At 29.7% G+C, this 24,243-nt stretch overlaps 3 protein-coding genes across 5 annotated transcripts in view; 2 read left to right on the top strand and 1 right to left on the bottom strand.

The window, feature by feature from the left end:
- The window catches only part of Vha100-1 (V-type ATPase subunit a family protein Vha100-1), a 30,076-nt gene extending 27,813 nt beyond the window's left edge, over nt 1-2,263 (bottom strand). For both annotated transcript variants that reach the window (XM_043046578.3, XM_043046577.3), the window contains exons 1-3: nt 2,119-2,263; nt 1,744-1,920; nt 237-315 (exon numbers count right to left, since the gene is read on the bottom strand). In XM_043046578.3, coding sequence (XP_042902512.1) covers nt 237-315; nt 1,744-1,860 — 196 coding nt within the window. In that variant the 5' untranslated portion in view covers nt 1,861-1,920; nt 2,119-2,263. The remainder of the gene's footprint in view (nt 1-236; nt 316-1,743; nt 1,921-2,118) is intronic.
- A 3,198-nt stretch (nt 2,264-5,461) lies between these two features.
- On the top strand, nt 5,462-14,626 carry LOC147807543 (uncharacterized). Of its 2 annotated transcripts, none has more exons than XM_087165391.1 (4): nt 5,462-5,812; nt 12,711-12,886; nt 13,081-13,177; nt 14,467-14,626. In XM_087165391.1, exons 2-4 carry the CDS (start codon nt 12,751-12,753, stop codon nt 14,570-14,572), a joined length of 339 nt encoding a protein of 112 aa, XP_087021517.1. In that variant the 5' UTR covers nt 5,462-5,812; nt 12,711-12,750; the 3' UTR covers nt 14,573-14,626. The 2 variants fall into 2 exon arrangements, with proteins under 2 accessions (XP_087021517.1, XP_087021516.1); XM_087165390.1 differs by lacking the exon at nt 5,462-5,812 and adding an exon at nt 6,699-6,841.
- Nucleotides 14,627-17,421: 2,795 nt separating this feature from the next.
- On the top strand, nt 17,422-22,389 carry LOC147807544 (uncharacterized). Its single transcript, XM_087165392.1, has one exon. The coding sequence runs from the start codon at nt 17,862-17,864 to the stop codon at nt 22,344-22,346; it is 4,485 nt and encodes a 1,494-aa protein (XP_087021518.1). The 5' UTR covers nt 17,422-17,861; the 3' UTR covers nt 22,347-22,389.
- Nucleotides 22,390-24,243: the final 1,854 nt, after the last annotated feature.

A 24,243-nucleotide genomic window follows, 5' to 3' on the forward strand; every position in this document is an offset into this window, starting at 1 on the left:
TTAAAAAAAAAGCATTAAAGATAGTTTATTTTTGTCATCGAAAAAATTAATATAAGTGTAATACTGCCATCTAGTTATTATATAGGATTAAATATTACTTTGGAAGCTTTGGTTTTGACCATTATGTATTTAGAAGCATTTTCATGAAGAAATCACTTTCACTGCAATGCCACCATGCATTTAAAGGGTTCTAAATTGTAAACAAAACTATTAAAAGAAAAGCAGTTAAATCTTACTTAATTTTCTTTCCATTTCATCACATCTTCGCACTTCATTCACAAACTTTCTTTGGAAAGCATTCACATCAGGATTTAACTATGTACAAAGTAAGTTTCATATAAAACACTTTAATAAGTAAAAATATCAGAAAAAGAAAACTTCAGTAAAAATTAGAGAATAAGTTCATGATATTTTACAAATTGTTTTCTTCTAATATACATATAAAAAATACAATAAATTATTTCAAATTTTTAACCTGAATGTGTGAGTTACCAAAATTAAAGAAATGCTTGACAATGTTGACATTATAAAAAGCTGGAAGATTTGCTGTTGGTAAACTAGATAATCTTAAATTACTACAAAAACTATCAGTTTCTTCACTTATATTGTAATATACTATTGCAGTTTGAGTTCATCAACTTCAATTTTTAAAACATAGAAAGCAAAAATTTTAAATGAGTAACAAACTTAAATACATAATACAATAATAAAAATAAATTTAAACATTAACTATAAAATCTTGACTAAGAATATTAACTATCAAATCTTGGCAAAATAATCAACACTGTACAATGAAGAACTTCATCAACATTTGTAGATCTGATCAGCACTTAGACTTAAGTGAATATACGGTCTTACACAAATATGTTGTAGGAAAGAATAAAAAACGAAGAAGTTTCAAACATATTCAGAAATTATTTGTCTGAATTGCCACATCATTATTTATTTTAAGATACTTTGTGTAAAAATATTTGATAATAGCAAAAATACTGCAATAAAATAAAATAAAATATTAAAACAGCTAAAATTTTTAGCACCCTTAGATCTTGTGACCATCAATTTTAGATCTTGTGACCCACAGTTTAAAAAAACTCTGGTCTAATGCAGCACTTTTGTGAAGATAATTTCCCAATTTTTAAGTTGATAGTTCTATATTTTTTGAATCAGTTTAAGACAATTATTTAACTTTCTTAGTAACGTGAGAAGAAAATGAATTTTATTTTTTAATGTAACATCAATAATAGAAATTTTCCATATAACATGATTATTAGAAATAATTGAAAGATAACTAAACGCACCTATTTCATTCTTTAAACTATTGAAAATCATAATTTAAGGAAACTTGGAGTGAACCTTAGTGAAAGCAAATTTTCGAAAATGCAGATAAGCAAGTAATGTAAATTAGGGGGATCCAAACGAGTATTATAAATAAAAATTAAAATTATATATGAATAAAGTTAAGCTAAATGAAAAAGAGCACAATGTTGACACATAAACAGACATACTAGAGTATTGGATCTTAATTGAGAAACATTCTTCAGTGCAAAAACACAAAGTAAAAGATGATACTGTATTCTCCACATCACATTCTGATATTTTAAAATTAACTATGGTTTTTCAATAATACAGCTTTAAACATTTTTTAGCAAATATTTACTTTGAACAGCAGGTAAACTGGATCATAACAATCACATACCTGCAATTAGAGTTTTTTACAATTAATAAAATTAAATTTATACATACATCTCTAAATTGAACTAGACCTAATTCCCCAAGCTCTGAAACGCATGCATAAGCTGCCTCAGACTGTAAAAACAGCTGACAAAGTGTCATCTCCTCGCTTCGGAACAGGGATCCCATGGTTGAGCAGAATATACGTCAAGATCTTTGTATCAATAATAGATCGTAAGTTACCACATTCTAAATTAATAGAAAAAAAATTACTTAACTAAACAATCTTAAAAGATATTCAGATAGGAAGAAACATAAAAATATGGTAAAATTAATAAAAATGTAAACATCACTAATAAATCGATCGATATGATCAAATTACAGAATACGCCTTTTATTGGTAGTCAACAAAGCAAATAATAAAGTAATTCACAATTTGTTTATTACATCATTTAAAGGTCTTTATTTAAGGCAAGAACTACTTCTCTAGTGGAATATAATTGAAATTTTAACTAGTTCCACTATAGCTGAAACGGAAAAGAGAAGATTTTTACGGTACGGCAGACAGCAGTTAAGAAAAAGTAACGGTTACAAGTAGCAAAAACTAAAATAATTGACAATCGAAATGAGCTACAGGTGGCGTAGCGTAGAGCAGAAATCACTACCTATGGCAACACTTCGCTTGCTTCCAACATTGTGCGGCAGGTCGTCGGGCTACCGAAGCGGGGGTGCCATCCCTTCCGCAGAGGATCAAAATTGTGATGGCATGTCTTCGGATCATCCTCCGGGATGTTTCCCAGACCATCGCCAATAGCCCATTGTGCAGCTCTAGTGCGACGTAAATTAACAACAACAACAACCAACATTAGCGTGTGGAGAGTGGAGAAGTTTTATTTTCTGTCTTTATTTTCAAATAGATAGATATCTTAATGATTATCAGAATTTAATAAATTGATATGAAAAAATGTAATTTTTTCTCCTTGTTATAACCAAATAAATATATTAAATAATTAATATAAGTAAGAACGTGTGTAAAATAAGTACAAATGAAATAAGATTAACATATAATATTTATTATTCGCGATCGCAACGCTCAAGTACGCCCTCTAGCGGGAGACAGAAAATATCTGACATTAATTCCATCATAACCATTGGCCATGACGGACGTCATTTTCTTAGCAGCAAATAAGAAGCAAAATTTCCCTAAGGAAACGGTAGAAGAACTTGAAAAAACTAACCAGAACATGCCAAACATTGAAGCAGAACACGCCAAGCATTTGAAGAACAATTTCTCAATAATTTTTACCTTTCTATTACCAACAACATAACTTCGGATTTCATGATCACATCCCAGAAAGCATGTAACCTTACGACAACGTTGTGTTTTAACTTTATTTTCATTGTCACGAAAAGGTTTGCAGTAAAAACCTTTTTTCAATAAAGCAAAAATATTGCAATTTCCAACCTTTTTTCCTAAAAGGAAAACTAAATGATTTTTAAAGCTTTTTTAAAAAACATTGTTACTTAGGCTAAAAAATAAGCAAATGGCAAACCTTAATATTTTCATTTTTGTTCGTTGTCATGATAAGGTCAGCAGAAATATAAAGCTGAAACCTTTTTCCAAGGAAAGAAAATAAGGCAAATATTAACCTTTCCAGCGAAAATATTAATAAATAATTAGAAAATATTTTGCAAAAAACCTCATTTTAGGGAAAGCAAATAAACGAGTATAAGACCATGTTTTTGGATTGTTTTCTAAGGTCTGCGAAAGTATGCAGCGAAAACCTTTTTTTAAAGTTTTCTTGTAGTCACGGTTTAGATTTAAAAAGTTGGGAAAACATTTCTGTTGAGTCTGAATCATATCAAGTCAAGGGCTTTACCGTCTTCCTGTTATAACGAGAAATACTTTAGCAGTTTTCGAGTTTTGCTTTTTTAAGAAAATGTGAACGCAACAAATAAAAGTTAACGTTAATTTTTCGAAACTTTTCATTCGAATAATCACATTAAAAATGAATAAAATTTAAAAAAATTTCATTTTGATCTTCAATATTTTTTTTCTTCAGAAATTTAAATTTTTTTTAAAAATTTTCTTTAGGGGTCCTATGCGTTGCGGTTCCTTTAAAATGTGTGGCTTATTCTCGTTTATTTTACCTCATTGCAGACCTAATTATGTTATAGCACTAAAATATCCGCACCAAGAGAATTTTATTTAAAATATTCGATGCAAAAAATATACAAGAAATTCGCCCAACAGTCCCTTGTGAACTAGATGGTCCACGATTTGTGACTAACGGCGTGATGGTGACTATAAAATCAGCATCGCGCACCTTCCGTTTTTATTTCCACGATAAGCTAGTACCTGCTCTAAAGCTGGGTAGATTCAAAGCCTAGACCCATAGCTTTATTTCATCATATCTTAGGAGTGAATTTAAAAACTTTTTGCGCACAAAACTCACTATATAGTGTGCAAAATAAGAAACAGACCTCCCTGAATAAATTTTGATCTAATGACCGGATCTTCACGTTTTGTGACTCAATTTTAATGGTTCGAAGGGATGGCATAGGCTAATTAATGCAGACGATATTTTAACTTACGAAATCAGGCGCAAAATTTTACTTTCTCTGAATAAACATACCTTTTTTCAGACGCATTTAGATTTTGAACCCCCAAAATATAGTGGGTTGCCGCAGTCTGGGGAATATGGTCCACATTGTTTGATCAGGAGAGCGATCCAAAGTTTGGATCCCTTAATTGTAATTTTACTTTTTGCGTCTTTCGCGATAGATCCAGATCTTTTTAAACAAGTTGAAAAATTTTGAACAGAATTTAAAAATTCGTTATTCTAAAGATAATTACACGCAAAAAATTATTTTTCGTTGGCATTTATTATTTTTTATTATGTTATTAAATAATAGCTGGAAAAATTTTGAATTGTAAGGCATACAACTTCTTATTAAATTTTAATGTAGGTAATTTTGCATGGCAAAACACAAAGTTGAGTTAAATCGGTTGAATTGTTCCTGCGTATATTTAAAATTCGATTTCTCAGAAACAATTTAACCGATTTTGCTCAAATTTTATATTCTGCCATGTAAAATTACCTATTTCTAAAGGATGTAAAAAAATACATACCTCATAATTTAAAATTTTTCCGACTATTACTTTATAAAATAATAATAAAAATATTTACTAAAATATACTTCTTCCATAACATAATGGATAAACGAATTTCATAATTGTGTGCAAATATTTTTCAATTCGCTTAAAAAGCTCTTGAAATATGGTGAAATACGCAAAAAGTAAAATTAACATTATGGGAATCAACTGTTGGACCGCGCTCCTGGCCAAACTATTTAGACCATATTTCCTTGATTGCGGCTAACCTCTAGATTTTGGGGGTCAGAAATCTAAATCAGTTGGAGAGAAAAAGAAATTATTTAGAGAAAGTACGATTTTTGTCTGATTTCGTAACTTAAAATATCGTCTGCACTAAGTAATAAGCATTTTTGAGGTTATAGTCCTAGAACGTGAAGATCTGATGATTAGATAAAAAGTTATTCAGGATGGTCCGTTAAATTTTTGCACACTGTATAAAATTTCAATAATATCAATTGCAGTTTTTGCGATCAATGTCATAAGGTTGAATTTTTCAACTCTATTTCATTTGGTAGAGTTAAAAATATATTAAGTGCATTAGTGGATGTATCTGTATATTTATAAATCTTATTTTTTATTCATATAGTGTTTTTATTTTTAGTACTTTATTTACAATTTAACCGTGAAATTAAAAAGTTATAAATGCTGATTATTTTATTTTTGAAGAATAAAATTTATTTATTTATAAAATTATATTCAAGAATTTCTTTTCTTTATCGAAAACAAAATAGCTAATTAAATTGTATTAGCATTTTTCTAATGTAATTAATGCTTGTAATCGTTTTTGATTTCTAGTAATTTATTTTTGTTCAATCATTATTTAGAATAAATTACAATTGTAATCGACATCTAATTCTGGACAGCGACTAGTTGAATTGTATATAACTAACTGATGGTCAGCCCCAGTCTACCAGCAGCGACAAAAAATGACGCAAGCGGCCAACTCATCCTGGTGTGAGAGATCCCTTTGACGTCGGGCTAACAGTAAGAGATTTCCTGAACGCAAATGTGGTGAAATTTTATCGAAACAAATTTTCATAAAAGCACAAGATGGTCTTAATACTTGACAAATGTATTCCATTATCTCCTAGATTGGGTTCAAAATTAAAAGGTTTCAGGCATGAAGAACTGTATTTAATATCATTTATATGAGGTGTAAATAAATAATTGCTTGAATGTTTAGTTTTGGTATTATTCAATTACAATCAAGTCTTGTAGATATGTTATTTGTACGTAGAGATTTTACATATAATTTTGAAATAAATTTGTCAAACTGACAATCAAACAATTTGCAACTACAGTAAAATGCTTTCTCTAAAAAGTTTATGAGTTAACAGGTACGTAAATGTTTTACCATTGCTGATAATTTGCATCAGTTTTTCAGAGTGAAAATTTTTTTTATATGCATTTTCAACAAAACACTGTTGAAAATAAAAAATTAGTATTAAAATGTAAAAGGAAGTGATATAAGAAAAAACACGTTTTTCTAAAGGAGGAGGGGAGGCTAAAAGTCAGCTTAATTAAATTTTACTCAAGTCGTTTAAAAAATCTGGTCTTTTAAATCTCTACTTTTCCTTATAACGTCTTATTTGTATTAGCTAACAACTATATATCTAAAATACATAAAATGAAAACGGAAAAGCAATAAATAAACTTTGAAAAAAAGTTCTTTAAAAAACTAGAAAAACTTCTATTAGCCCTGCTGTACTGAAACTTTAAGGCAATACTTTATGTTCAAACTTCAAAATTCTCATTCGATTAAAAATAATAATAAAAAGAAAAAAGAAACAATCTCACTAAATTTAACATTAGAAAATTATTGTAAACCTGATTCCCCTCCATCCAATAATACTTACGTCATGCGCAACAAAGCACTAATATTACTGCTGGTGATCATTATCACTCTTGGAGTTTGCTTTCGCAATTAAAATTGAAATTGGAGTTTAAGTTTTATTGACATTCTGTTATATTGTTTCAAGTTAAAGATATTCGATTTTCTTTTCAACAAAAAAAGTAGGTACACCGTTTGATTGTATTTCATTTTCATTATTAAGTATTTAATTTACGTATTGTTATTTTTTTAAAGATTATCAATTAATATTACCATTTAACTTAGAAATCTAAAACTTAAATTTATGCTTGGGACAACACAACCTAAGGGACATTGATTATTATGCTCTCTTCTTAATTTCAATAAATTTTAAGTAAACTCTGAAACTATAATTTAAATTTAACTATCAATGTTTTAATTTATTACTCTTATTATTATTTGACATTAATTTTTTTTGGATGTACGCGTTGCCTGAAGATTCATGTAAATAGTTCCAGAGACATTGCAAAAAAAAAGCAAAAAGTACAATTTAAATAACTATTAAAAAATGAAATTAATACTAGCGTTAATTAAACTTGCATTAATATGAAAATATAGCTCAACTAATAAAAATTATATTTCCCAAATTGGAGATTTATTCATATTAAAATTTTTATGACGCTTCAGACTACTTATCAGGATTTTAAAATCCAAACTGTGTATTACTGTGTGTGTTTGAATCTGAGTTTTGCCAAACGTAGCATTTATAATGCTTTCTTCGCGCACTTTCGAGTTTATTTAAGGCTAGAAGATTGCAATTTAAATTTCGGTAACTTTCCAATTAGCTTAAGCTCATTAATTTCTAGACAGAATAATATGTGTTTTATTTGTTTTCTAACCACTATAAGTAGAATTTATTGCTTATAGGAATAATCTTCTATCGAAAATGTGACTTTTTTTCCTAGTAGCAGGAATGTTCAATTTAGAATTGGAACTCTGTGCTATATGTCAAAACATATTTTAATCGCTTTCTGTCCACTATTAGCACAATTTATTGCCACATTATTGGCTGATAGGAAGTCATCATAAATCGAAATGTTAACCCCTTCCCGACTAGCTAGTGCGCGAATTCAGACTAAACGTCTTATCGGGATGCATGCACACCGTCGCTTAAATTAATTACGTTTATTAAATGGGTATTTAGATTGTGTAACTAACAACTCAGAAACTTTTCGACCGATATTAATTAAAATAAAAAATTAATTATTAATTTTTTTTGCCAGAATTAGTTTTGGTTAAATGAATTTTATAATTTTGCGAAAAAAGTTTAGATTTATTTGAACGTGAAATACGCAAAGAATTAAATTGACATTAAAGGTTGACCCAAACTTTCGATCCCTCTCCTACCTAAACTATTGGAACCATATTTTTAATATTGTGACGACAACCAATTTAAAGGCAGGAATTGAAATCCTACTAAAAGGAGGCATATTTTTTCAACGAAACACTTTTTTATTGCTGTCTGGTTTTATAATTTAAAATGTAGTCTACAATAATAAATTAGCATATTTAAGATAAGGCCCTTGAACCAAGTTTGGGTCACGGTTTAGAACAGCGGTTTCCAACTGGCGGCCCGGGGGTCGCATCCGGCCCGCGAAGCCTTTTTTCGTGGCCCGCGAACTAAAATATATTAGTTGTTATTTTTTTTTGTGGGAAATTTTCGTACAAAATCTGTATGGGTTTAGAATACTTTTCTCGTTAACAAAAACCTAATTTCTTCGTTTCAATGAAATTTTACATACCAGTGGTGCAAAAATATTTATTTCTCAGGTTTTGCATTCAAGAAAATATTTATTCAAATACAAAAATAATCGTGAATGTTGCTCTTTTTTATTTATTTATTTATTTATTTATTTTTTTTTTTGTGAATATAATTTAGCATGTATGTATCAGAAATTTTCTCAAAGAAATTCTCCGTTTTAACTTTTTGAAACCACTCAATTTCGGCGAAAATATTTACGCACACATTTATAAATTTTAAATTTAAAATGCAAATATCTATTATCAGGTGATTGCAGTAGACAAACCTCAATTTTCTCATTGAACATTTTGTGTGCTACTGTATAAGTTTTATGTCTTAACAACTTGATATCTGCTGCACATCAATTGTTTAATACATAGCTGCACTTTAAAGTTATTGTAGCCCGAATCATTTAATATGCAGTTTGATATTTTTAAAAATCTACTTCTTATTTTAATTTGTAATTCAATAATTTTGTTTTGTACAGCTTGGTAAAAATCTGACAGAAATATTTAATGTTCCTTCAAACATAAAAGAGTCCTGTATAAAATTTTGATAAAGTTGCGGCCCGCCATTTGTGTTTTTAATTGTGGCCGCCGGCCTCATCTAAGTTGGAAACCCCTGGTTTAGAACAACAGATTTATTATTTTAGGGAACTACCCTTTTTAATCCTGTTTTAAGTGGTTCATAATAATCATAGAGTTGATATAGTAGGTAGAGGAACCAAGTCCGCTTTATTCCTTCCGAAAAGACACGCCACAGATAGCAAGCAAAGAGTTACAATCACGTGATGGAAAGAGTGCAATACTTGGCGCAGTATCACAAATGTTGGCGCACTAAGTTTTTAAACAGCTTTATTTCGATATTACCGATGCGCAAATAATCGGAGCATTTGAAAGACAAGTTTTTAAACAGCTTTATTTCGATATTACCGATGCGCAAATAATCGGAGCATTTGAAAGAGAGAAAAAAAATATTTTCGTTAATCATATTTCTTTAATATTATTAAATGGGTTTTTAAAACATGAGGAGTTTTTTTTTCTCTTAACAAATAATTTTTAATTAAAGTACTGCCTTAATTTAAAAAAATTCAGTAGTTCTCGTCTGTACCCTTAACACTATTCCTTAAAATTTATTCATTATATAAAAACAAAAAACGATATTCTGCATCACTTATATTTATTACTATATTAAGAATTTTTGTTTTTAATGTTTTTATTGCAAAGACCTATTTTTTAAAAAAAAAGTTATTAATATATATTGTAATAACTATTGTTATTTTTTTTAAAAAAAATAATAACTTCGATACAAAAATCATGATTTTTTTTAAATCTATCAGGGCTTAAAATGTGAATTTGAAAATGTTGCCCTTCTTTTTTAATGAAACACAAGTTCGTTTAAAAAATTAATTTAATCTTTACGTTTTAAAAGTTTTATCACTGTTAGATAAAACAAATTGTAAAATTAAACAGATTGTCTGAAAAAAGTTCGATGCTTAGAAATAACGTTAATGTTGCAACACTTGTATCATTTTTATTTATGCTCACAAAGAGACTGCTCGAGAGGTAATATCAAATTTCGGGAAAAATAGCTTCGGGGAAAATAAAACCCGTTTTTAGTAGAACAGATTAGTTAGAAAACATATTTTTGATTAAATTTAATTACGTTTAGAATTTTATTTATATATTGAATACATTAAATTATTTATACAATAAAGATTATTTACATTATTAATTTAGAATTTTGACTTCTTTTTTTCCTGACACTTAAAATAGATATTTTCAAAAATAAACTGCTGTTGCAATTTAACTTAATACTCAACAATTTGTCTAAATATGAAATAAAATATTTATTCTAATATAAAAGTTTTCAGCTCCGAATAGAGAAAAATATAAGATTAAAAGCATTAAACTAATCAAAGAAAATAATAAAAGAGTTTAATTAGAAATTTTACTTTGTATTTCATGTACAATCTAATTCCATAAATTACTAGGAAGTTTAAATTGTACACACAAAGAGACTAGTAGAAAAGCTTTCGAAATTTAAACAAAAAATACTTAAATAAAAGAGAAAGCATTTAGAATTTTTACTTTGTACTAAATGTAGATTGAAACTTATGACGAACTTATAATTAAAATATCTTACTTTTATTTGTGATAGAAATTGCAATTTATGCAACTTTTTATGAGGTAAATTTATGCAACTATTATAGGTCAATGTATATTTAATAATTTTTATACAGAAAACCAGTATCTTAAAAAGTAGCAGTTAAAAATATTTTACTTTACAAATAAAAGAACCATAATCATTTTATGGACATTAAGAAAATTACAATGCCCATCCATAAAAAATGTAATTTTCTTAAAAATAGTAAGTGCATTTAAAACTATATCTTTTAGCCAGCTGCAAATTAAATATATACAATCTAGATAAAGGTAAAAACAGTTGAAATTTTACAAGAAAGGTTCACGATGCTAAATCTTTGCACCACAGCCAGCTGTTAGCCTTGGCCGTCTGAGCAGTTTATTCCATACCAATGCATAACATGCGCTAATTTACTGCACTAATTTACTCCTATACAACTTATCCACTTCTATGTTATGTTTTCTAAATTTGTTGCACTAAATCAAACTAATTCTACGCTTTAATATACTAGTAAAATAAAGTATTTCCAATAAAGCAACTATTTTTAAATAAAAAGAAGATAAACAAGTACTTAATGATTATATTAAATATACCTTAATTTATTTTCTAAATAGTACATAATTTGTATTCATTTTATGTATAGTAACAGAATTATATAATTTTATTAAAAATTAACACTAAAACTACTATACACTATTTTATATTTAAATACTAAAAATATTTCATAGAATTTAATTATTCATCAAACATATAAGAATATACAAATAATTTGGTTTTTAAGCATTCCTATGTAATTTAAAAAACACAACTTCTTATGTACCATATTTTTTATTTAAATATATATATTTAAAGGAAACATTTTAGAACAAGATAAATATTGGGTTTTAGTAATCAAGAGGTAAAGATATACAAAATCTTCAGAATATACAGAAATAATATCGACATTTAAAGAGAACTAAAACAAAACCGAAAGTTTACTCAACTGTTCCTTGGCGCTAAAGTATCTCGCCAAGGAAGCCAACAAAGCTTTGCAGCTATTTCAGCTAAAAATAGAATATATATTGAAATATACTTAAACATTATAAGTTTAAAGTTTAAGAAACAATAAAAACTTATGTTAAATGCAAAAAAAGTGAGCAAAAACGAGCGTAATTGATTATTAAAGCAAATAAAACATGATTATCAGAGCATGACTGAGTATCGGAAAAATTTTAAAATCAATTTTAAAATAGAAAAAGTGAAAAAAAATGTCGCCCTTTCTTGTAAAAAGTTATCGGACAGTCCCTAGAAAACTTCTCCGTGCAACAAAATGCTCAGGACTTTTGTACCATTCTTATTTCTGAATTAAAAAGACAAGACAGTTAATTGCATCAGACGATCGCAATGCTAAACGAATGGACGGGAATCGAAGCGGTCTCAGTGAACGGCAAGTTTGGGCTACAGTCACGTGACTTTATCTTGTCCACGGGTCGGGGGTTATTCTACTCTCTCTACCCAGTATTTCAACTCTATGATAATAATACTCTGTTATTATAAACCACTAATCATTACCGTGTAATAAAATACTCAGTCAGGAGCAGTTTCTGCGATCATTAGTAAAATACCACGGATAACCCCAACTGTATCTAAGTATTAGATAGTATTGAATTTGTCTGTAATCTGCAATTTAATGCCCTGTTTTCATATTCATTTAAATACATTAAAATTTTATTTGACCATCTGATTCTGAAAAATTGTCAATTGTTTCCTGTATTTTTGAAGAAAAAACAAAATTTTAAAATAAAACGAGATTTAACGTTATATTTCTACGCTAATTATCTGGTACAATGTGAATTTTTTTCTAAAATTAAAAAAGTGTCAAAGATTTTCTTTTTTGTAAATTGAAGGGCAATTCTTGAGTCCTCTACCCAACGCTATTCACTTAAGTAATTTTGTTTGAAAAATTGCTTGTTTTTCTATATCAATTAAGTACTTTAAAAATTTTCTTAATCCGACTGAGCGTTTCACATTTTTGTAATTTCGTACGGAAATTTCTACTCAATACACAACTTTTTCATTGAACAAGAAAAAAAAAATTGGATTTCCATCAGAAAATGAAAGAATTAAAAATGTTTTATATTTTTTAGAAAGATTTCATGTTTAGAAAGATGCCATGGTAAAGACTGTATGGCCTTTGTGGCAAATCTTCTTAGAAGGTTAATAACAGATGAGGTGGCCATCTGCTACAGTTTAACTGGAAAAAGTAAAAGTGGACAATTGAAAAACTCTTTTGAAAAGACTGACATTTACAAGATGATTAGAGGTAACTAATAATATATATATATATATATATATATATATATATATATATATATATATATATATATATATATATATATATATATATATATATATATATATATATATATATATATATATATATATATATATATATATATATATACAGAAGAATTATAAAATTTCATTCGCATTTATTCATTTATTCACTTTTTTTAGATGTTTGCATCCAGTCTTTTGATACATTTAAAGAAAACTATTTTAAAGAAGCCTTAAGTGACTGGCTTTCACAAGCCAAATTTAGAAAAAGGAGAAGGTATGTTTTATTTTGTTTTTGAAATATTATTGAGCAGATAAATTTAATAGTACATTAATATATAATTTTAGTTCATTAATATATATTTTTCTTTATATATAAAAAGAAACTTGTAGTTGATATTTTAAATTATTGGCAATTATAAATTATGAAAAAAAATGAAGAGTTTTATTTGTGTAAAATCTTTTTGTAGTGACGTTTAAAAATATATACTTTTAAGAAATTTTTTTTCATTGTTAATAATTCATTAATGGTAATAAAAATACCTGCTATTATTTATTAATTATGTGTGATATTACATTTAAATTAATATAAAAATTCCAATAACAGTTAAATGATAATCTTATAAAAATATTTGAAAATCTTAAATTTACTGTAAAATGAAATCCGATCAAAATTTTAAAAATTACTCTATGAATTTAGCGAATTCATGTGGAAATTTACAATCAAACTAAATTCTGTAGCTCTGAAATGCTTACAAGTAGGCACGCAAACAAACTCAGGAGTAGACTTATTATTTTATTGTATATGGACAGGATGCGCGAATACTTTTATTTATTTTTATTGATTAGTTTCATGTTTAAATTATTAACGGAGTCACAGTATAACTTCATAGACAGATTCTGGTGCAATTGTTTTTTTTCCTCGTATTTCACTAAAAAAATCTGTTAAAAACGATTTTTGTAGTTTTCCTATAGATATTTCTATAAAAAAATTTCCTTTTTTTTTCAAATTACAAAAAAAAAAAAATTTACTGTAAAATGTTTTGATCTGAATTATTATGCATATTTATTTGGTTTGTTCAAAGTCTTTACTCTTCGACGACTAAAAACTTTGATATCGAAATAACAACAATTATATTCAACAAGTTCAGCTCAAGCCAGAGAACAACGAAACCTGTTTTCCACAACCCTTTACAATGATCAACACACATAATGGACATGAAGTTCTCTCGCTTCTCATGAGATGACAAGACAACCACAATTCTAATTTCTATGGTAAACACCATCTCTTGATCCACAATCAAAATAAAAATTTTAGATATCAACTGTACAGACTTTTACCGAACTGTGTATGATCTGATATGCAGGAAGAAAAAATCTTATTTACAAAGATTTTTTTAACAGTTTTTGTTTCAAAAAAATTCATTTACTATTTTTTTTTCTCCAGTAGCACGAAGAAATTTTCTACTAATCAGAGATCTTCTATAATATGATTAATACATTCTGTTTGTTTTTACAGTGTAGTTTCAATTCCACTGATGTAAATTTTCCCATTTTATTTTTCAGGGAAACGAGAGCTGGAATAACCTCAGTTGCTGAATGTTCTGAATGTTTGCAACTTCATTTTTTATTTTTGCTTCGACATATTTTTTATTTTTATATTGATGTGTAATTTTTTATTTGATACAACAATTATTTATGGAATAAATATTTGTTTAAAAATCTATTTATTGCTATTGTATTTTCTACATTTGAAATCCAATTGTTTTTGAGAAATTTTTAACCTATTTGAGCTACAAAATAAAAAAACTGTCTTTTATTTTCTATAGATAATATTTTAAGAAGTGTCCCATTTATCTAGACAAAAAAAAAATGCTTTTCCATAATATCAAAGAAAATAATATTAATGCCAGTTGTTAGCACTATGAATTAAATGTTTAAATTTTGTTTTATCCTGTTATATACTTAAAAATTAAGGTAATTTTTCTGTGTGTTCAATTTATTGATTTAAAATATAAGCGTTGCAAAAAAAAAAAAATTCAAATATTTTTAACATTCTTATTTTGTTGAACAAAAATTTGAACTATTTTAGCATTTAAATCTTAATTTTTATCATTTTTAATGACTTCCTGGTGATTATCAATTTTAACAGGAACTTTAAAATAAAAATCAGTATTAAAGAAGTGAGTTTAAAATTTAAATATAAAAACAATATTTATAAACTTCATGAACAAGGAAATTTCTTATACGTAGGGAAATATACAAACATTCTTTTTTAGCTCAAAGAAGAAATATTTGGAATTTTTTCGCTCAGTTCTTACAGCAAAGTAAGTTAGACTGATTAAAAATGACTATTTCCACCAAAATAATCAAGCAAAATTGATGGAAAGGAGAATTTACCTCGGACTGAGAAGCTATAAGAAGAAAAATATAAAACAAATAATAAAACGCGCTGTCATACAATCGTGGGAGAGATGACATCACGTTCAGAATGACGTTTTAGCTGACGTACACTAGCAATAGTATTAAATTGCATTGTCAATGAAAATCTCATGACAAGGTAGATTTTAGCTGAGCATACGAAACGCTGCAAACGAAAACCTTATAATTACGTAGATTTAAGATGATTTTCATCTTAGAACTAGCTTTATTCAAGGTTTTTTTCCCGCTTGAAAACCTTAAGACAACCTCGTTTTATGGTTGTTATGTAGAAGGTTTTTTTCCAAGGTTTTGGATTAGGGTAATGTGCGTAGAATAGAGCAGATTATCGCAGACCTCGTTTTAAGGTTAGAGGGTTTACATGTAAACCGTATAAAAACCCTTTTTAGGTTTACATGAAAAGGTTTTTGTTGGGTGAAAAAAACCTTATATTGCTATCTGGGCATGCTGTTACAGATGTGCATATTACGGTAAAATAATTTTTTCTGTCTTCAATTCATTACAAATTAAAGTGAAGTGAACATTGCTTTCGTCATTCCAATGAAGAAAGTGAATACAGAACTTACAGAACTGTAATAGTTATAGAATATTCTTCTTCTTTATAGAATAGTATATATTTATGTATCTATATAATTCGGAAAACAGCAATTCGCGATCGCAACGCTCGAGTACGCCATCTAGCGGGAGACTGAAAATATCGGACATTAGTTCCCACAAAGCCATTAGCAATGACGGACGCCATTTCATTAGCAGCAAATAAGAAGCAAAATTTCCCTGAGGAAAAGGTAGAACTTGTTGAAAAAACTAACCAGAACATGCCAAACATTGAAGCAGAACACGCCAAGCATTTGAAGAAAAATTTCTCTATAATTTTTACCTCTCTATTACCAACAACATAACTTCCAATTTCATGATCACTTGCTGTTACAGATTGTGTGTATTACGGTAAAATAATTTTTTCTGTCTTCAATTCATTACAAATTAAAGTGAAATCAGCATTGCTTTCGTCATTCCAATGAATAAATAAGAATTCAGAATATGCACAGAACTGTTTAATATATAGTTATAGAATATTGTTCTTTATAGAATAGTATATATTTCTGTATCTATATTATTCGTAAAACAACAATAAAGAATCATCCGAACTACTCGAAATAGATTCATTTGTGCTGATTATCAATAAATTTGTATTGTTTTCTTGGTAATTATTTTTTTGTTTTGAAGGAATAATTTCAACTAGAATTCAGCTATTCTGTTTTTAAGCTACATATTCAAATTCATATCGAGATCTTACATTAATAAATTTTGATGTATCTAAAAGTAATGAAGGGATAATCTATGCACATATTATTTGAAAATAAAACTTTCAAACGAAGAACATTTCATTTGGAACTCTGCGGATTTATAAAGAAGGTAAGTGTTATGATTTTTATAATAAAAAATTTGCTTGTAAATATTTTTTTTTCTTATTTGATGATAGTTCTCTACAGAATGGTTTTTTACGTCTAATTAAGAACTATAAGAATAATAAAAAAGGAAACAACATGAAAGTTTTTATTTCAATGTAAAGAATTCTTAAAATCGTTTTTTTCCCTAAGAATTCCTTATTTTACATTTTTTAATTAATAATTTTTTGATAAAAATTTTTGTCAAAATCCTTTTTTTGAAAAATTAAATGGTATAACATTACGTGTTATGTATACTTCTTGTATTTTGTATATTCTAATGTTTGAAGTAATATGATTCAGAAAAGTATGGAATTAAAATTCGGTACTTACGTGCTAACGCCACCGCCGCTCAGTGGCGTATCTAGGGTATGGCAAGTATGGCGAATGCCATGGGCGCATTATTTCAAAAAGGCGCAAAATCAATCAAGATCAACGATTATTTTTTTAATTAAAAATTTCACAAATTTTTTTTTTCTCAAGTTATGGCAGAATTAAAAAAAGCATACAACATTTAACCTTTCCTCGAGGTCTCGAAAAGAAGACATCGAGGTCTTTTGAGGAACTCTTTTTATAACTGGGGGAGTGAAGTATGAAAGGGAACCGCTAATAATAAAAAAAAGTAGGTGACGAGCTGTCATGCCTCCATGTTGTGATGGCGCTGTCATCAAGGTAGATGTTGTAAAAAAGACAGAGGAGGGAACGCTCTGATGGAGAGCGGAAGTGAATTGTTTAGATGTCTTGGTCATGTTAATTTTCTAATCTTTTATCATTATTAATGAATGTTTCTTTTGTGTTGTTAATTGGTTACCATTTATTTGGCCAATTGTGATTTTGGGAAGTATCTGAATGAAGAAGGGAAAAGGAGGAAAAATTATACGTAATATCACAGCACGCTCTCATACGAGAAACAGAGCATAAATCAAGGTATGAGATTTATCATATTCTGTTTATAAGAAACATTTTAAGAATTGAATTATGAGAAGTATTGATTTTAAGTGATATTCTTAAAGAGGAGAATAATTGTGATTTAGAGAAATTATAATTATTTTGGGAATAGAAATAAATAGAACAATTATGTTTAACATAAGGGGGATGAAAAAAGAAGATTTGGTAGTAGCTGCCGAAGAATTAGGTTTAGAAGTAAAATCGGAATATAAAGTTGTTGATTTAAAGGATTTGATAGAAAAAAGTGATCAATTTAAAAATGACTTTGATTTTGTGAAAGAATTTTTATTTACTACTGTTTCCGAACGTATTGAACGAGAGAGAAAAGAAGCAGAATTGTTAAATGCAGAAAAGAATCAAAACAAAACAACAACTGAAGCAGCATTAGAACTCGAGAAGACTAGGCTTGAGATTGTTAAAGCACAATTAGAATTAACTAGAATGCAGACAGAGAGTAATAGCTGTAACTCCAATGTAGAGAATGATTTTAGTTCAAATAATAATAACTTAGAAACATTAATCAAAAGCGTTAAAACTTTAACTATTTCCGTTCCTAGTAAACCCGAATCTTGGAATTTATTTTTTACGTCTCTTGAAAAAGCATTTGTAATAAAAAATGTTCCGGAAGAATTAAAAGTCGAAATATTATTTAATCTGTTAGGTGAACGAGCGGCACATTTGGTAGTTTATGCAAACGCGGAAGAAATAAAAGATTATCCTAAAGTTAAAGCTTTAATTTTAAAAGAATTTCAACCTACCCCAGAAGCCTGTCTAGATAACTTTTTAAACGCCAAAAGATCAAAAAATGAAAACCATATGCAATTTGCTAGTAGACTAAGAGCGAATTGGGACTTTTATTGTGAACTTAAAAATGTAAAAGATTTTGAAACGCTGAATGAATTAATAGTTAGCGATAGATTACTAAGTGCGTTAGACAACGAAACACGAAGCTATGTCAGAATAAAACAATTAGATACTTGGCTTAAACCTAGGCAGATCGCTGAATTGTGCGATAATTGGTTTACCTCTAAAGGTAGAAATTTTTCAGAATTGTATGATAATTCGGTTAACAATCGCAATCCGAATGGAAACACTAAGTATGTTCCACCACCTTTGAGAAAATCCCCATTTACTAGAGAAAACAAATATTTTCCCCACACACGCGAATGTTATATCTGTTCCAGTAACTCACATATGGCTAAGAGTTGCCCAAATAGAAGAAATAAATACTATGATCAATCAAATAAAACCGGTAATGATATTCAAAACAAAACGCGAAGTAACACACAAACGTCTATGAATAAATCCAGTGATAATACTGCAGTGGTTACAAATGTAAATTCGAAACATTTGCAGAGTTCTAAAACTTTAAATGAAATTAATTTGTACCCGTTACAAAAAGTCTCCATTTCTATTGCAAGTAGACAAATAGACGCGATCATTGATAGCGGGGCTGAGATTTCAATTTTGAATACGACCCTACTTCCGTCTTTAGAAATAGAAGCTAAGGGAAAAATAATTTTACAATCCGCATTTAAAGAACAAGTCGAGGCGAAATTAGCAATATTGCCAGTTTATTATAAAAACCCTGACGATTGTCTATTTTATAGTTCAAATATTTTGTTTGCTTTAACAGATAAACTAAACATCCCTTGTTTAATTACACCGGACGCTTATAATTCTTTGATTTATCAAAATGATGATTCAGCTGAAATCGAAAACACTTTAGTTTTAGAATGCGACCCGTCAGTAGACGAGGGGGAAGAAATGAATAAAAGTTCATCAAGGTCAGAGGATTCATTTTCACAATCGGAAGAAAGTGAAACAGGGTGCGATATTTATTTAATGTCGAATACTAATAAATTATGCAGTTCTAGTGATGAATATTCGGAGGCTAATAAATTTCGAGAAATGCAGAAAGATTGTTTAACTTTAAAGAACTCTTTTAAAGATGCTAGTTTGAAAAAGAATAATTTCTTTTTGCGAGATGATTTATTATTTCATAAAGATAAAATTTGTGGCGATACAATATATCAATTAGTATTACCTAAAATTTATAGGGATAAAGTTCTTCAATTAGCTCACAATGAGAATCATTTAGGAATACGAAAAACTAAGGAACGCATAAAATTATCTTTTTATTGGCCTAATGTTTCAAAAGATGTTGAAAATTATTGCAAAACCTGCAAAAATTGTCAATTAAAAAGTCCGGAGCGAAAATCTGATAAAATTCCTATAACCCCTGTCGTTAGAGCTCCATATCCTTTTCACACGGTAAATATAGATTTAATTGGAGAAATTGTTCCACCCTCAGGTAGAAAACATAAGTATTGTTTATGTTTAATTGATCAAAATTCTAGATGGCCCGAAGTCGTCCCACTAAAAAATTTGTCTGCTAAGACAACATGCGATGCCCTTTTAGAGATATTCATGCGTACCGGAATTCCAGAAGTAATTTGTAGTGACCAGGGTACTAATTTTACTTCGCAATTGACAAAAGAATTTGAAAATAGGTTAGGAGCAAGTCCTCGATTTTCCACTCCATCTTACCCAGCTTCGAATGGTTTAGTAGAAAAATGGAATAGGGTATTTAAACAGATGTTACACCATGTTATCCGTTCAGATCCTACCGATTGGGATAAACATATCCCATATTTACTTTTTGCGTACCGCGAAGTACCAAATTGTACGACGGGAATATCTCCTTTTAAACTTATGTATGGACGCGAAGCTAGAGGCCCTTTGTCAGTTCTAAAATCTTCTTGGTCAGGTGAGATTCCATTACCCTTAAATCTTAGCAATTCGGCTATAGATTATTTACAGGAATTAAAAATAAATTTGGAAAAGGCCGCAGATCTCGCTTCTTTGACTACGACTAAAAAACAAAATTCTTACGCTCATTATTTCAATCGAAGTACAAGAATGAAAGAGTTTAAGAAAGGTGAATTAGTCTATTTACTCATTCCGGATTCTTCGAATAAACTGTACGCAAGATGGACAGGACCAGGCGAAATAATGGAACGAGTTAATCCTAATTCATATAAGGTTAAATTACCAGATGGCAATGTGCGACATATTCATGCTAACAAAATAAGACATTTTCATGCTAGAACACAAACCGTGGGAGTTATTTTTGAGGATGATGTTGAATTTGGTGAAATTCATCCTACACCAATTATAATACCTTCGTTAAGAAAAGATGACATTGAGGTAGATGTTAGTCATTTAGAAGAAAGTAAACAAAGAGAGTTGCTTGAACTTTTGCACAAGCATGCATCATTATTCTCCGGTAAAGTACAAGTCGCTAATGTAGGTGAACATAAAATTCGATTAATACCAGGTGCTGAGAGGAAGAAACCCTACATTTACAAAATCCCCGAATCTTTAAAGACTGAAGTCGACAAGCAAATTTCAGAATTAGAAAATCTAGGTCTTATTGAGCCCAGTGAAGCAGACATTGCGTACCCAGTAGTTTGCATGGCAAAGAAGGATGGTAGTATGCGTTTATGCATCGATTTCAGACATTTAAATGCTGTAACAAAACCCTTTGATTACCCAATGGAAAATTCATCAGATCTCATCAACCAAATTGGACATGCTAAAATTATAACTTGCCTAGATGTATTAAAAGGGTACTGGGAAATTCCTTTAGAAGAGGAAAGCCGTGATCTTACTTCATTTAAAACTCATCGAGCCCAATATAGATGGAAGGTAATGCCATTTGGTCTCCGCAACGCAGCAGCTTCCTTTCAGAAAGTGATGAACAGTGCTTTAAGTGAATATCGTGAATTCTGCAAAGCATATCTCGATGATATAGCTATATTTTCTTGTGACTGGAATACACATCTTAAACAATTAGATATGGTACTGTCTAAATTAACTGATCTAAAATTCACTGTTAATGTCAAGAAATGTGTTTTCGCAAAAACACAAATCAAGTATTTAGGTCATATTATAGGAGATGGTAGACATGAACCAGATCCTGAAAAGCTTCGTGCTATTAAAATCATCGAAACACCTAAAACCAAGTCAGCTTTAAAAAGTGCTTTAGGTCTCTTTAATTATTACAGAAATTATATACAAAATTATGCTGAGATAGCAAAACCACTGACGGATTTAACCAAAAAGAAAGTTCCAGAGCTTATTCCTTGGACTGACGTAGAGGAATTATCCTTCCAAAAACTAAAGAAGAAGTTGATTGAAGCTCCTTCTCTTTATACTCCAGATCCTAAAAAACCGTATGTTATACAGTGTGATGCAAGTTCCTATGGTGTTGGTGCTTGCTTATCCCAAAGAGATGATAACGGTCAACTTTGCCCCATCAGTTTTGCTAGCCAAAAACTGAGCAAAGTGCAACAGAACTGGGCTACGATTGAACGTGAAGCGTATGCTGTAGTATGGTCGATTAAAAAGTTCGAAAATTACGTGTTTGGTGCGAATATTGACATTATAACTGATCATAATCCTTTAATATTTTTACAGAAGTCAGCACCTCAATCTGCTAAGTTGCAACGGTGGGCTTTAGCTCTCCAAAGGTACAATATTCATATCACACACTGCCCAGGTGCTCAATTAAAAAATGCTGATGGTCTATCAAGACTAGTAAGTGATTAAATGTTTTGTGTGCTTATTAAAAAAAAATTGACATATATAATAACCTGTTTTATTACAAGGCTTCTTTTCATCTGTAAATATACAGGGTGTCCCAAAAGGTCGTTTACAAACTTAACATGCTGGTCTGTCATATCATGATGAACAAGATTTACATAGGAACTTGTGTCCGAAAATTAAAACTGAGACCGCTAGAGGGCGATAAGTGCAGATTTGGATGAGGAGAAAAAAAATGATATCGATAGCGGTGTTAATATGATTTTTATTATAAATCATCATTACATCACAGCAAATGCTCAAAATTCCTTCCATTCGCCACAATGCACGTTTCACAGCGTCGGCGCATGGATCCACGAACCCGTTCGAATTGGCCAGGAGTGTCACGGACACGTGCTGCTGCTTCCGCGATCCTGGCGATAAGATCCATGTCCGATGTTACAGGTGTCTCGTACACTATGGACCCACAGGTAGAAATCCAGGGGAGTCAGGTCGGGGGCATACTCCTGTAGCACGGTTTCCTCTACGACAGGTGTGCGTGTAGCACGTTCTCGACCGATGTGGCTACGTGCTACGAAAGCACCTGATTCACATAATCTGCTGTGCAATCGTCCAAACAAAACATGACTTGGCTGATGTCTGTTTGGGAAGCGCTGAATGTGCGTCCGTGCCGCGGCTCGTCCATTTCCATCAGCGGCGTCGTATACGTAATGCATGTCGGCCATTTCTGCGTTCCTAAACTCATTCATCCTTCTCCTTCAACGTCCACGCCTGAAATGATTGTTTTTCCCACTCTCCCGTTTTCGTGCAATTATCGCCCACTAGCGGTCGCAGTTTTAATTTTCGGACACAAGTTCCTATGTAAATCTTGTTCATCATGATATGACAGACCAGCATGTTAAGTTTGTAAACGACCTTTTGGGACACCCTGTATATATGAGTATTATTGAAATTGAATATCCATTGCAATATCGTATCAATTGTATCAAGGATTCTTTTCATCTGTAATTGTTTATACATACCAGTTTTATAGAAATTTGATTTGTATATGTGTTATAACCAATTTGATTTGTATATATTATGTGTTATAGCCAGGCAACTATACATCTGTCATATTTCTACTATTTTCATTTTGCATAGTTTATGTGTAAGTATTTGTAACAAGTATTCTATTCATATGTTTTATTTACAATTAAGTGTTAAATATATTTTTATATATATATTATCCTATTGTGTGAATCAGATTTCGCTATACCAGGTGTAGCGCAATCTTGTCGGGGGGGTGTCATGCCTCCATGTTGTGATGGCGCTGTCATCAAGGTAGATGTTGTAAAAAAGACAGAGGAGGGAACGCTCTGATGGAGAGCGGAAGTGAATTGTTTAGATGTCTTGGTCATATTAATTTTCTAATCTTTTATCATTATTAATGAATGTTTCTTTTGTGTTGTTAATTGGTTACCATTTATTTGGCCAATTGTGATTTTGGGAAGTATCTGAATGAAGAAGGGAAAAGGAGGAAAAATTATACGTAATATCACGAGCGTTAAACAATTTTAACCTCCCACTGTTTTTCATTTTTTTAATAACTTCGTTTGAAAACTCATAGACCACCTCACTTAGGGATAATAGGAGGGCCAAGATTTCCAGCCCTTTAGCATAACTCTAAAAGAGCGGGAAATTTCCTAAGTTGTTATATTGGATTCAACATTAAAAAAAATGGCGGAAATAAGAAGAAAAAAAACATTCCCCATACCCCCTCTTTTTGAACGACTTGACGTCTGTGCATTCATTCACAAGACACTTTTTCTTCCATTATATTTTCAAGTTAAGCAACAGAGGATTCGAAATAAATAAAAAAATTTAATATTCATGAATACATTCAAGATAAATACTAAAATAAATC

This window comes from Parasteatoda tepidariorum, chromosome 6, assembly GCF_982258835.1.
Source record: "Parasteatoda tepidariorum strain Cologne lab strain chromosome 6, Ptep-v5.0, whole genome shotgun sequence".
NCBI classification, from domain to species: Eukaryota; Metazoa; Arthropoda; class Arachnida; order Araneae; family Theridiidae; genus Parasteatoda; species Parasteatoda tepidariorum.